Genomic DNA, 14,370 nt, shown 5'->3' on the forward strand with positions numbered 1-14,370 from the left:
TGAGCATCCGGGCATCGTTCTGATGAAGGCCATTGCCCGGTCACATGTTTGGTGGCCGGGAATTGATTAAGAGCTGCAACACTGTGTTCGCAGGTGCACGACGTGTGCCCAGCTGGGTAATGCCCCCAGGGAGGCCCCGCTCAGCCCGTGGCCCTGGCCCACCAGGCCATGGTCACGTATTCATGTAGACTACGCGGGCCCGTTCATGGGAAAAATGTTTCTCATTGTGGTAGATGTGTACTTGAAATGAATCGAGTGCATCATTTTGAATTCGTGCACGACATCCACCATGGTGGAGATTCTACGTGCGGTTTTTGCAACCCACGGCTTGCCAGACATCCTTGTTAGCGATAATGGCCCATGTTTCACGAGCTACGAATTCTGGGAGTTCATGTTGGGCAATGGCATCAACCATGTCAGGACAGCACCATTCAAGCCGGCCTCCAATGGCCAGGCGGAACGTGCGGTCCAAATCATTAAACAAGGCATGCTCAGGATTCAAGGACCCTTCCTTCAATGTCGCCTATCGCGCCTCCTGCTGGCCTATAGGTCCCGACCGCACTCGCTCACGGGGGTCCCACCCGCTGAGCTACTTATGAACTGAACACTCAAAACTCGGTTGTCTCTCATTCACCCAGTCTTGTCCAACATAGTTGAGGGCAAGCGCCAGTCCCAAAACAAGTACCATGACCGAAATTCAAGGGGGAGATATATAGAAATAAATGACCCTGTATTTGTCCTCAATCACGCCGTGGGGCCCAAATGGCTTGAGGGTACTGTAATAGACAAAGAGGGGAACAGGGTCATCGTGGTTAAACTTAAAAATGGGCAGATATGCCGTAAGCATCTGGACCAAGTCAAAAAAAGGTTCAGCATGGACACTGAGGGACCTGAGGAAGATCATGAGATGGTGCTCACACCACCGCCAGTGAACGAGCAACAAGAACACTCAGCAGCTTGCACAGTCCCGGCAGTCACCCTGGACAGGCCGGAATCACCACAGGTGACAGACTGAGTAAGGACTTTACAGTAGCGGGAAAGCAAAGAGATTGGGGACAAGACGTAAGTAAGATGGGACCTGGGCAGGCTCGTCTGTTTAATGTTGCCTGCTGTTTGGGGGCAGGATTGGGGCAGTCTCCGTGAAATTAATGCTTCGCTTGTGCAAGAGTTTCTTGTTGTGCCCTGGCGATGAATCCTGAAGATGAGCGCAGCCTTCTAAACGGTAAAGATTGAAAGGACTCAAAACTTGAAACAATAAAATCCAAGCTCACTGAATCAAAAAAAAAAGGAATTCCTATGGTGTTGCCCAGGTACGTTTTGTCTCTCTCTCTCCTAAATGCTTGGTCAAAAAAGTAGCTTCTTAAAAGGAGGAAAGAGAGGTAGAGAGGCGGAGAGATTTAGGCAGGGAGTTCCAGAGCTTAGGGTCCAGGCAGCTGAAGGCACGACCACCAATGGTTGAGCAATTATAATGAGGGATGTTCAAGAGGGAAGAATTTGAGGAGCGCAGATATCTTGGGGGGGTTGTGAGGCTGAAGGAGATTACAGGGATGGGGGGAGCAAGGCCATGGAGGGATCTGTAAACAAGGATGAGAATTTTGAAATTGACGCGTTGCTTAACCAGGAACCAATGTAGGTCAGCGAACACAAGGGTGACAGGCGAATGGGACTTGGTGCGTGTTAGGACATGGGCAGCCGAGTTTTAGCTGACTTCAAGTTTACGTAGGGTAGAATGTGGGGGGGAGGCCAGCCAGGAGTGCGTTGGAGTTGTCAAGTCTAGAGGTAACAAAGGCATGAATGAGGGCTTCTGCAGCTGATGAGCAGAGGCAGGGGCAGAGATAGAAATAGCCGCTTTTTGTTATGCCGCGGATATGTGGCCAGAAGCTAATTTCTGGGTCAAGTATGACACCAAGGTTGCGAACAGTATGGTTCAACCTCAGATAGATGCTAGCGAGATTGATGGAGTCGGTGGCTAGGGACCGCAGTTTGTGTCTGCGACCAAAGACGATGGGGCCAAAATTCAGGGTCGGTATAAGGCCTGTTTCCTCCGTTTTGCAACGGCCATGCGACAGAATCAAATGGATGCTGCATTCCAGCCCATTGGCCACCTCGACCCAAATTCAGCTTGGGGATATTTTGGCCTGTCCCCACTTCCACCCCTCTGCTGCCGACCGCCGCAAGCACGTCATCAAAGTGCGCGTCACCTCTATCCCGCACCTCCATTTCAATCCGCCCCAAATTTGCTGGAAAAAATCCACGAACCGATGAATGGTGCCCCCGACAGCTTTTTCTGTCGGTGCATCTTGCCTGCTCTCTCTCTGCCCTGATGGTGCAGTGGCCATTAAAGGTGAGGGCCAAATGCCACGGCTGCCATCTTTTTTTTATTGCTGGCCGACTTCCATATCTGCCGGACTATTGTTTCCCCGGGTTCAACCGGGCCGCCAACAGGCAGCCGAAACCCTCTCTGGTGGCCCAGTGGCCGAAGTTAAAAGATCCCCGATTCTCTCCCCTTTAACGGAGGGGAGATATGTGGTGATGCACACGTGCAGTCACGTCATCACCGCTCCACCGTTCTGACAGTGGCGGAGACTCGATCCCTCCCCAACTTTTGCCCCTCAGCCTGACTTACCGCCACACTTCCGTCCCCACTATGACCGACTTCTGTTCCAACGTTAAAATTGATCTAAGTCCTGAAAATCGATTGGACGGCCGCCTCATCGCTCCCGGCGGAAAAACTAGGTAAAAACTCATAGGTGCGCCAGTCTTCGCAATATTTAATTGGAGAAAATTTCTGTTCATCCAGTACTGGCTGTCGGACAAGCAGTCTTACAATTTAGAGACCATGGAGGGGTCGGAGAGAAGTGATGGAGCGGTAGAGCCGAGTGTCATCAGCGTACATGTGGAAACTGACACCGTGTTTTCAGATGATGTCGCCAAGGGGCAGCATATTGATGGTCTTCTACCATCCTGGTAGTCACAGAATGCAATAATAATGGCGTTGTTGACTAATCCTAGCAATCAATCTCTATCACTGAGTCAACAACTGACCCAGACACGAGGTGAGGAAAGCCTCCAGTGGTGGAGAGCTTTGGGAACCATAGGTCCAAAGCCACCTGTTCCTCCCAAGCATTCTACTCTTACCACATGTCATGTCTCAAATGACTCTCGTACTGTATCCTAAAATATCATTTACTGAAAGGAATTGATCAAACTTGTATTTGAATGAATCAATACCATCTTCTGGTCTTGAAGAAAGAGTAGCAAAGATGGAACGTGTCAGCAGGTCAGGTAGGGACGCAGGTTAGGACATTGTCTTATCTCTGTCTTTCTCTACCTTTGCTGTGCTGTGAATGGTAACTTAAAGAAAGCACCTTTTTTGTTAACTCTGGTTCACTGTTTTTGAAAAGCAGAAGAATGTACATTGTTAATCAGAGCAAAAACAATCAGAATCAGGACGTTATGACAATTCAGCAGAGTGCATTTATTCTTTAACTGAGACCTGAATGACTAAGTTCACCCAACATACACCAATTACTTTTTGATAAAAAATAAAAGACTAGTGGATATAATACTAAGATCCTCACTTCAATTTCCGGTCTATGATGAGTTAGCTGACTAGATAGCAGGGGTAATACAATTGATGTCAACACCCAGGCTAAAGATGGGAATAGATCAGCTGGAGTTCATGCATTTGATCATTATCTAGTGACTCCTGTTGGGAAATCTATCTGTGTGTACCATTGGGCTCAGCTGTAACGTCCTTCATGTTGAATGGCCCATTGAAACTCACTGCCTCAGTTTAAACACCACGCTACTTGGGTGAGATACCGAGAGGTTGCTAATGTGTGTGGAGCCATAGCTCATTTGAAACTTGCGGTAAGACCAGTATCACGCTGACAAACGGTTGTGTTGTTGTTTCAGCTCAGTACTTCGCAAGCACAATGTTCATCGTGGGCCTGTCTGTCGTCGTCACTGTGCTGGTGCTTCAGTTTCATCACCATGACCCTCACGCAGGAAAAATGCCCAAGTGGGTAAGTTAACAGCAACCCTATGAGAAACATTCCAGTTTAATGGAATTGTAAGGGAGGTGGATCATCGGTAGTTTCTTTTCTACTGCACAACTAGTTTGTTCTGTGAACAGCTGCGCCGTGCAAATCGTGACAGTCTGAAGTTCAATCCCCAAGTCTGCACTGGGTTTTACTGGATCTCTGTGGGGCTGGCAGTGGGAGCATGACAACTGGACTCAGCATCTCTGGATTTGGGAGCAAAAAAAATCTGCCAGGATTACCACTTGTAATCCGTGGCTGTTGATGCCTGCACATGTTAACCAAATGAGGCCAACATTGGGCTGAGCTATGTGTCTCTGGAACTCCCTGTAGCTATTCGACACTCATTGTCAAGACTTACACATGACAGATGGCCTTATTGTAGCAAGTACCAGAGGGCAAGCAAGCAAAAGGGTCATAACATTGTCTGAACACTTGTAAGTAGTAGGGAAAGTTATTTTGGAGAGCTTTCATGCCCCAGTATTAACTGTCCCATTTCACCATGTCATGTACTGTTCCCCAGCTAACAGGTCAAGTGGATGAGCTGTTCACTTAATTCATCCAAAGGCACTTACTAACCAGCCACCAGGAGATAGACAAGAGCAAGAAAGGGCAAAGCGTATTTTAACTCATGATGAGCTTCCGGTACTGCTCCGGCGACTTTATTTCCTGCCGGCAGAGATAGCAAGAGCTCACGTCGATTTTAAATGCCGCTGGGCCACTTCCCGCCAAGATGGGGTGTAAAGAGAGTGCACCAGTTGGCCCCCACCAGCTTCCAGATAAATGGCAGGGAGAGGGTTTCAGATGGGGTTTGCAAGAGGAACAGAGTATGTGGGGGGCAGGGTGGATGGGTGGTGTCCAGGGAAGGGGAGGCCGCAATTATCCTCATGTGGCATGGAGGTTTTAGGCATACAAAAAGAGCCTCTTCTGTCTTGAGACCAGCTGCAGACCTGTTTCTGCTTAGTGGGAAATCTTCTCCGCCAGCCCTAGTTACAGAATTCTATGACACATAGAAAGATAGAAACATAGAAAATACATGCAGGAGTAGGCCATTCAGCCCTTCGAGCCTGCACCACCATTCAATAAGATCATGGCTGATCATTCACCTCAGTACCCCTTTACTGCTTTCTCTCCATACCCTTTGATCCCTTTAGCCGTAAGGGCCATATCTAACTCCTCCTTGAATATATCCAATGAACTGGTATCAACAACTCTCTGCGGTAGAGAATTCCACAGGTTAACAACTCTCTGAATGAAGAAGTTTCTCCTCATCTCAGTCCTAACTGGCTTACCCCTTATCCTTAGACTGCATCCCCTGGTTCTGGACTTCCCCAACATCAGGAACATTCTTCCTGCATCTAACCTGTCCAGTCCCGTCAGAATTTTACATGTTTCTATGAGATCCTCTCTCATCCTTCTAAACTCCAGTGAATACAGGCCCAGTCGATCCAGTCTCTCCTCATATATCAGTCTAGCCATCGCTGGAATTAGTCTGGTGAACCTTCGCTGCACTCCCTCAATAGCAAGAACGTCCTTCCTCAGATTAGGAGACCAAAACTGAACACAATATTCCAGGTGAGGCCTCACCAAGGCCCTGTACAACTGCAGTAAGACCTCCCTGCTCCTATACTCAAATCCCCTAGCTATGAAGGCCAACATACCATTTGCCTTCTTCACCACCTGCTGTACCTATATGCCAACCTTCAATGACTGATGTACCATGACACCCAGGTCTCACTGCACCTCCCCTTTTCCTAATCTGCCGCCATTCAGCTAATATTCTGCCTTCGTGTTTTTGCCACCAAAGTGGATAACCTCACATTTATCTACATTATACAGCATCTGCCATGCAATTGCCCACTCACCTAACCTGTCCAAGTCACCCTGCAGCCTCTTAGCATCCTCCTCATAGCTCACACCGCCACCCAGCTTAGTGTAATCTGCAAACTTGGAGACATTACACTCAATTCGTTCATCTAAATCATTGATGTATATTGTAAATAGCTGGGGTCCCAGCACTGAGCCCTGCGGCACCCCACTAGTCACTGCCTGCCATTCTGAAAAGGACCCATTTATCCCGACTCTCTGCTTCCTGTCTGCCAACCAGTTCTCTATCCACGTCAGTATATTACCCCCAATACCATGTGCTCTAATTCTGTACACCAATCTCTTGTGTGGGACCTTGTCAAAAGCCTTTTGAAAGTCCAAATACGCCACATCCACTGGTTCTCCCTCGTCCACTCTACTAGTTACATCCTCAAAAAATTCAAGAAGATTTGTCAAGCATGATTTCCCTTTTATAAGTCCATGCTGACTTGGACCGATCCTGTCACTGCTTTCCAAATACGTTGCTATTTCATCTTTAATAATTGATTCCAACATTTTCCCCACTACTGATGTCAGGCTAACCAGTCTGTAAGTCCCTGTTTTCTCTCTCCCTCCTTTCTTAAAAAGTGGTGTTACACTAGCTACCCTCCAGTTCATAGGAACTGATCCAGAGTTGATAGATTGCTGGAAAATGATCACCAATGCATCCACTATTTCTAGGGCCACTTCCTTAAGTACTCTGGGATGCAGACTATCAGGCCCTGGGGATTTATCGGCCTTCAATCCCATCAATTTCACTAACACAATTTCCTGACTAATAAGGATTTCCTTCAGTTCCTCCTTCGCACTAGACCCTTGGCCGCCTAGTATTTCCGGAAGGTTATTTATGTCTTTCTTAGTGAAGACAGAACCAAAGTATTTGTTCAATTGGTCTGCCATTTCTTTGCTCCCCATTATAAATTCACCTGATTCTGACTGCAAGGGATCTACATTTGTCTTTGCTAATCTTTTTCTCTTCACATATCTATAGAAGCTTTTGCAGTCAGTTTTTATGTTCCCAGCAAGCTTCCTCTCATACTCTATTTTCCCACTCCTAATTAAACCCTTTGTACTTCTCTGCTGAATTCTAAATGTCTCCAAGTCCTCAGGTTTGCTGCTTTTTCTGGCAAATTTACATGCCTCTTCCTTGGATTTAACACTATCCTTAATTTCCCTTGTTAGCCACGGTTGAGCCACTTTCCCCATTTTATTTTTACTCCAGACCGGGATGTACAATTGTTGAAGTTCATCCATGTGATCTTTAAATATTTGTAGTTGCCTTTCCACCGTCAACCCTTTAAGTATAATTCGCCAGTCTATTCTTGTCAATTCACATCTTATACCATCGAAGTTACCTTTCCTTAAGTTCAGGACGCTAGTCTCTGAATTAACTGTGTCACTCTCCATCTTAATAAAGAATTCTACCATGTTATGGTCACTCTTCCCCAAGGGGCCTCGCACAACAAGATTGCTAATTAGTCCTTTCTTATTACACATCACCCTAGGATGGCCAGCCCTCTAATTGGTTCCTCGACATATTGGTCTAGAAAACCATCCCTAATACACTCCAGGAAATCCTCCTCCACCATATTGCTACCAGTTTGGTTAGCCAAATCTATATGTAGATTAATGTCGCCCATGATAACTGCTGTACCTTTATTGCATGCATCCCTAATTTCTTGTTTGATGCTGTCTGTACACAACTCCCACTAGCATTTTCTGCCCTTTGGTATTCCGCAGCTCTACCCATACAGATTCCACATCATCCAAGCTATTGCGTTAATTTCCTCTTTAACCAGCAACTCTACCCCACCTCCTTTTCCTTTCTGTCTATCCTTCCTAAAATGTTGAATACCCCTGGATGTTGAGTTCCCAGCATTGGTCACCCTGGAGCCATGTCTCCGTAATGCCAATGATATCATATTCGTTAATAGCTGCCTGCGCAGTTAATTCATCCACCTTATTACGAATACTCCTCGCATTGAGGCACAGAGCCTTCAGGCTTGTCTTTTTAACACACTTTGTCCCTTTAGAATTTTGCTGCAATGTTGCCCTTTTTGATTTTTGCCTCAGGTTTCTCTGCCCTCCATTTTACTTTTCTTCTTTCTATCTTTTGCTTCTGCCTCCATTCTACTTCCCTCTGTCTCCCTTCATAGGTTCTCAGCCCCCTGCCATGTTAGTTTAACCCCTCCCTAACTGCACTAGCAAACACTCCCCCTAGGACATTGGTTCCAGCCCTGCCCAGGTGCAGACTGTCCGGTTTGCACTGGTCCCACCTCCCCCAGAACCGGTTACACAGCAGGACCTTGATTTGTAAAACTTTCAGGCATCCACCTGCAGGTTAATATTGCAAATGCTCGTAAATGGTTGGGATATAAACGCCCAAATAAAGTCCCCGGTTTCCCCCGGGCGAGTAAATTCAAGCCCGGGCTTGTTCACCATCTGATTTTCACTTCCTCTCTCTCCCTGTGGAAAAACTCCTCACCTCTGCTCTGTACTTCCCCTAAGATCAAGTCAAGATCAGGAACTCATTGAGCGTAGAATGGTGGGTGTGAATATACATTCTGACATTCCCCTGTGGCCACCATGCTTCTTTCCTGGTTAAAATGGTTTTACTCCCACTGCTCTTACCACACAGATGATGATGGATACAGGAAGGAAATGGAAGAAAATACATTAATATTTGAAATTGCTATTGTCAGTAGTTATTCATAGCTAAGACATAAATCATTTAAAATGTAAAATAAAAACTGGTTTTCTAACTTAGTGTGAAACAACACTTGCTAAGTGTTCCTCATAATGCATCGTCTGCAATTCTCTTTAATAATCTTTCTTGGCATGCAATCTGTCTGAAATAGAGGGGTCAACTGTTCTACCACAGTGCCACTTGGCTGACTTCACCCGATAACTCAAGTTGAGCTGGCAGTGCCCTGGGGATCTGGTCTTGCGTTACTGGGCACATCTACCTCTTAAAAGGGTTGTTGACTGCCTTTAAAATGTACAGTTTTTTTTATACAAGAAAAATAGCCTGGAGCATATTAACCCCTTTCAAGGAATAGCCTTTCTAGGGTAAAGGGAGGGACGAGAGGGAAAGATGAGGCCCACTAGAACAAGGAGAGGCCCACTGTCACGTTGTCGGATGCTCTGACCATTTCTCCACGGAAAGATTTGAAAATATGTTACATTTTGTAATGTCTGTAAGCTTGTAATGTTGTAGCTCCACACTATGGATGTGGATGTATTGTGTTACTGCAACTAAAGGTGAATAAATGAGTCAGCTGACCAGAAGCTTCCGAAACTTCTGAGATGCTGTCTGCCATTATAGAAAGCTGTGTGTGCTGTGCTCTGTGAATATATCACATTGGCGATGAGATGGGATTTTTTGGATGATAGAAAGCTGAAATTTTGTTGTGAAGGATTCAGCCAGCCACCAGAGACACTTTGGAAGCTTCCCTGTCTTTGGAAAATAGCTACAAAATCCGAAGTAAAAAAAAATTAACACACTGTCTGCACTGCAGAGACAAAATGGCGGCACCCATAGCAGTAATGGGACACTTAGGTGAATATAAACGTGACCAGGAAAGGTTTAAGGCATATGTAGAATGGCTAGAAATGTATTTCACAGCAAATAATATAATCGAAGTTCCAGAGAATGCTGATCAGAACCGGGCTGTGTTGGAACATAAGAGAGCGATTTTCTTATCAGAAGCGGGTCCGGAATTGTAAGAAATGCTGATAAATCTGCTTGTGCCTGATGAGCTAAAGGACACAACGTTTAAAGAGATTCCAACAAAGCTGGAGCAGCACTACAACCCCAAACCGTTAAAAATAGCTTTCAGCAATTTCTTCAGTATACGAAATCAAAAGACTGATGAAAATATCGGAGTACATTGTAGCATTAAAAAAGCTATATTCCCTGTAATTTCGGAAACTTTCAAAACCGAGTATTGCGGGATCGATTTGTTTCTGGGATGAAAAATGATACGATCAGAAGAAAGTTATTGACGACAGATGACTTGACTTTTGAGAGTGCTTGTCAGACAGTGAGGTCGATGGGCATGGCTGATCAATATTCGAGAATTTCATAATAATTATGGTCGTCAGTCAACCGAGGTGAATCAACTGCAGATTCAAAGTAAAAGGCGATGGGGGCCCAAAGTCTCAGAAACTGGAAATTCTAACAGAGCACCAAAGTCATGCTATAGGTGCCTGGGACAACACATTGCTCAAAGTTGTCCATGTGTGAAGGCAGAGTGTTTCTTCTACAGAAAGACTGGGCATCTTGCGAAGGCATGCTGACTGAAGGGTAAACCAGCTTTCAAAGCTATGAGTAGAAATCCTCAGAGACTACATGACATGGAAGAATAACAACATGACGAGGAGATGTGAGAGTTACATGTCATCAGGAGCATGAGGTTAACGGACAGCAATTCAAAAAGTATCAAAATCCACAGAGATTACGGGATCCAAGATACCATGGAATTCAACACAGGTGCATCCGTGAATGCAGTACCGGAGTTGCCATACCTCGACAAATTGCGGGATTTCCCATTGGAGAAATCCAAGATGGAGCTGCGAGGTTACTCGGGAGAGAATATTCCTGTGGCAGGTCGTATCACCGTATCGGTGAAATACAAGGATCAATTTCAGAACTTGCCTCTAATAGTAGTGAAAGGAGACAAGCCTGCCTTACTCGGAAGAAATTGGTTGAGCTCACTGAAGCTGGATTGGAGTGAGATTTTCCGTGTTGAACCGAGATTTTCATCAACAGATGATGTTATCAAGAGTTATCCGAAGGTGTTTTGCAGAACGGGTAGTCCGATACAAGGCTTCAAGTCGAGTGTCAGGGTACAGAAGGACGCTAGATCGGTTTACTGCAAGCCACGTTCTGTACCATATGCACTCAGGAAAATGTTGAGCAAGAACTCAAAAGACTAGAGACTGAGAACATTATTTGTAAGATAGATCGATGTAATTGGGCTACACCCATTGTTGTTGTACCTGAGTCCAATGGTAAGGTAAGATTGTGTCGTGATTATAAAGTATCAGTAAACCAGGTTCTAGAGGGTAATGTCCCCAATACATTGCCGACTATAGAAGATTTCTTCACAACACTGACAGATGGTCAGATCTTTTCAAAACTGGATCTTACGAATGCCTACTTACAGCTTGAACTAGATGAGGAGTCCAAGTCATGTTTGACTATAAATACTCATCTCGGCCTATATCAATTTAATAGGCTACCGTTTGGAGTGTCTTCCGCCCCTGCCATATTCCAAGGGGTGATGAACCAGATTTTGCAAGGTATTGAAGGGGTAGCATGTTATTTAGATGACATACTAATTTCAGCACCAAATAGCCAAATTCATAATAACATATTGAATGAAGTCCTCAAACGGCTAGAGAGGCACAGAGTACGAGTGTCTGCTCATAAGTTATTTCAAAATTCAGTGGAGTACTTAGGGTACAGAGCAGACAAAGATGGTTTACATCCAACCATGGGAAAACTGGATGCACTTAGAAATGCACCCACTCCCAGGAATGTCACCGAACTTTGTTCATTCTTGGGTCTTTTGAACTATTATGGGAAATTCCTACCAAATTTGGCTACAGTATTACATCCACTGAATGAACTATTGAAAAAACAGGTCCATTGGAAGTGGTCAAAAGAATGCGATACAGCATTCAAGGAGTGTAAAAGCAAATTGGGAGAGAGCAACATGTTAGTTCACTATGACTTATCTAAGGAGATCAAGCTAGCATGTGATGCCTCTCCGTATGGAGTTGGGGCAGTAATCTCTCATGTATTACGTAGTGGGGAGGAGAGACCAATTGCTTTTGCTTCATGCACTCTCAGTGCCAGTGAGAGTAATTATGCACAAATTGAAAGCTTTGACATTAATTTTTGGGGTCAAGAAGTTTCACAAATATTTGTATGGTCATAAGTTCACCATCGTTACGGACCATAAGCCCCTAACAGCAATCCTCCATCCAAAGTTCCCAGTTCCAACATTAGCTGCAGCCCGAATGCAAAGATGGGCTTTGATTTTGTCAGCATATACATATGATATTGACTACAGACGATCAGCTGATCACAGTAATGCTGATGCAATTTCTAGATTGCCTTCCCCATCACAAGTTACACCCAATAGGGAAGAAGTGTTTTATTTTTCATACATTGATGAACTGCCAGTCACAGCTGAAGAGATTGGTAGAGTAACCAAACGTGACCCAGTGATGTCAAAGGTGTATGATTATGTTGCAAATGGATGGCCAAACCAGGTAACAGACAAAGATATTCATCCATTCTTCATTCATAGAAATTAATTATCAGTCGATAAAGATTGTATTATGTGGTTTGCAAGAGTGGTTATACCAAATAAATTCAGGTCCAAATTATTAGGAGACCTCCATGACCAGCACCTGGGAATGTGCTTGACCAAGAGTTTTGCACGCAGTTACTTATGGTGGCTAGGTCTTGATAAAGATATAGAGTACATCGTGAGTCAGTGTACGACATGTCAATCGGTAAGCAAGCAACCACCACCAGTGCCATTACAGCCATGGAAATGGCCACCCAGGGTGTGGCAAAGGCTACATATTGATTTTGCTGAGCTAGAAGGACAACAATTGCTCATTGTAATTGATAACCATTCGAAGTGGGTAGAGGTGTTTCCAATGTGGAAAATAACAAATAAAACATTAGACATTTTGCAAAGTTTATTTTCTTCATTTGGCCTCCCAGAAGAAATTGTTTTGGATAATGGACCACAATTCCGTTCAGAAGTATTTGCACAGTTCATGAGCAAAAATGGTGTGAAACATACCAAGATTCCACCATACCATCCTGCTTCGAATGGTGCAGCAGAGCGCACTGTACAAATTGTAAAACGTGCCCTCATAAAACAAATATTGGATCCAAATCCAAAGAGATGACAGTTGTCATTGGATCACAAATTGGCTAATTACGTATCGTAATTCTCCTCACACAACTACTGGTAGAACACCAGCAGAGTTGTTTCTCAAACGACAGCCACGAACCAGATCCTCGTTGTTAAAACCAAATTTGGCACAGTCCGTAGAAGAGACACAATTAAGACAGAAAGAGAATCATGATAGAGGTAGAGTAAAAGAGAGAAGTGTGAAATTAAACCAGAAGGTGAGAGTGAAGAACCATCACCAGAAATAGGTAAAGTGGTTACCAGGAAGAGTGGTGAAGATATGTGGTCCTCGTACATATTTGGTCAAGATGTTGATAATAGATAGATTAGGTTTGTTCATATTTTACAGACATGGAAGGAGTTGAAGGTGAAAATGATTCAATTATTTCTGACTCATCAGAGAGTTTTGATACACCAGTAGCATACCCTATATCTAGTGTACTGGAAACAAATCCAAGAGAAAATCAGAATGTAAGTCTGAGTCCAAGTCAGGAAAACAAAGAGTCTGAAGTTAGAGTGAGTTCAAATGAAAATCAAGGAAATTCCGCGGAGGAAAACTTTCTTCAGGATCAGCCTCGAATGAGTTTAGATTCGACACCATGTTTGGAAGGTTCTGTTCGAGAGCGAAGGTATCCTCTTCGAAACAGAAAACAAGTGGTTAAGTTAAATTTGTAAATATGGCAAATAAGTCCATATCTTTTGTTATGTATAAACATGCAAGTTATGCACGATGTTTGTTATAATAACTTCTTCATTAAGAAGGGAGAAGTGTAATGTCTGTGAGCTTGTAATGTAGCGCCACACTGTGGATGTCTTGTGTTACTGCAACTAAAGGTGAATAAATGAGTCAGCTGACCAGAAGCTTCCGGAACTTCTGAGATGCTGTCTGCCATTATAGAAAGCTGTGTGTGCTGTGCTCTGAATATATCACACATTTAATGGAGTAGAATTTTTGTGGGAATTTCTGGATCTCCTGCTACAACTTCGGAGAAACAGCAACTGAGATAAGGCTGGATATGAATCATTAAACTGATTTACTACTCAGTAAGGTGATTGGCTGTTTATACCATTTTTCCAGAGTTCCTACCGATCCTCTGCCACTCAACAATCTATTGATGGTTAGTAATCTCTTTATAAAACACTAGCCCCAATCTTCCTCTTCCCACACTGTCTGCATGCACTAGGAATCAGCTCCACTATGCCGACATATTTCTTTGGAGCCAGTTCTTTTGTGTCAGCCGTTGCTCTGTATTGAGTCAGGAGGTTGTGGGTTCCAATCCCACTCCAGAGCACAAAATCTTGGCTGACACTCCAGTGCAGTACTGAGGCAGTGTTCACTCTAATTTGTTTTGGTACTGAGCGGGCTTTTTAGTTATATTCCTCTAGAGATGAACTCCAGTGCTTTATTTGCACTTGTATGACTTTTTTTAATGATTTGTAAATCTATACCACTTGAGCCCTTTGCACCTCTACACCATTTAGATTCTTATTTTCCAAGGAGCAGGTTATTCCTCCTACCA

General features: G+C 44.3%; 1 protein-coding gene across 1 annotated transcript in view; it reads left to right on the top strand.

Moving 5' to 3' along the window:
* Positions 1-14,370, top strand: part of chrna8 (cholinergic receptor, nicotinic, alpha 8) — a 181,081-nt gene that overhangs the window by 105,866 nt on the left and 60,845 nt on the right. Inside the window, exon 4 of the mRNA XM_070871266.1 lies at positions 3,919-4,028. Coding sequence (XP_070727367.1) covers positions 3,919-4,028 — 110 coding nt within the window. The remainder of the gene's footprint in view (positions 1-3,918; positions 4,029-14,370) is intronic.

Source organism: Pristiophorus japonicus, chromosome 1, assembly GCF_044704955.1.
Source record: "Pristiophorus japonicus isolate sPriJap1 chromosome 1, sPriJap1.hap1, whole genome shotgun sequence".
In the NCBI taxonomy this organism is placed as follows: domain Eukaryota; kingdom Metazoa; phylum Chordata; class Chondrichthyes; family Pristiophoridae; genus Pristiophorus; species Pristiophorus japonicus.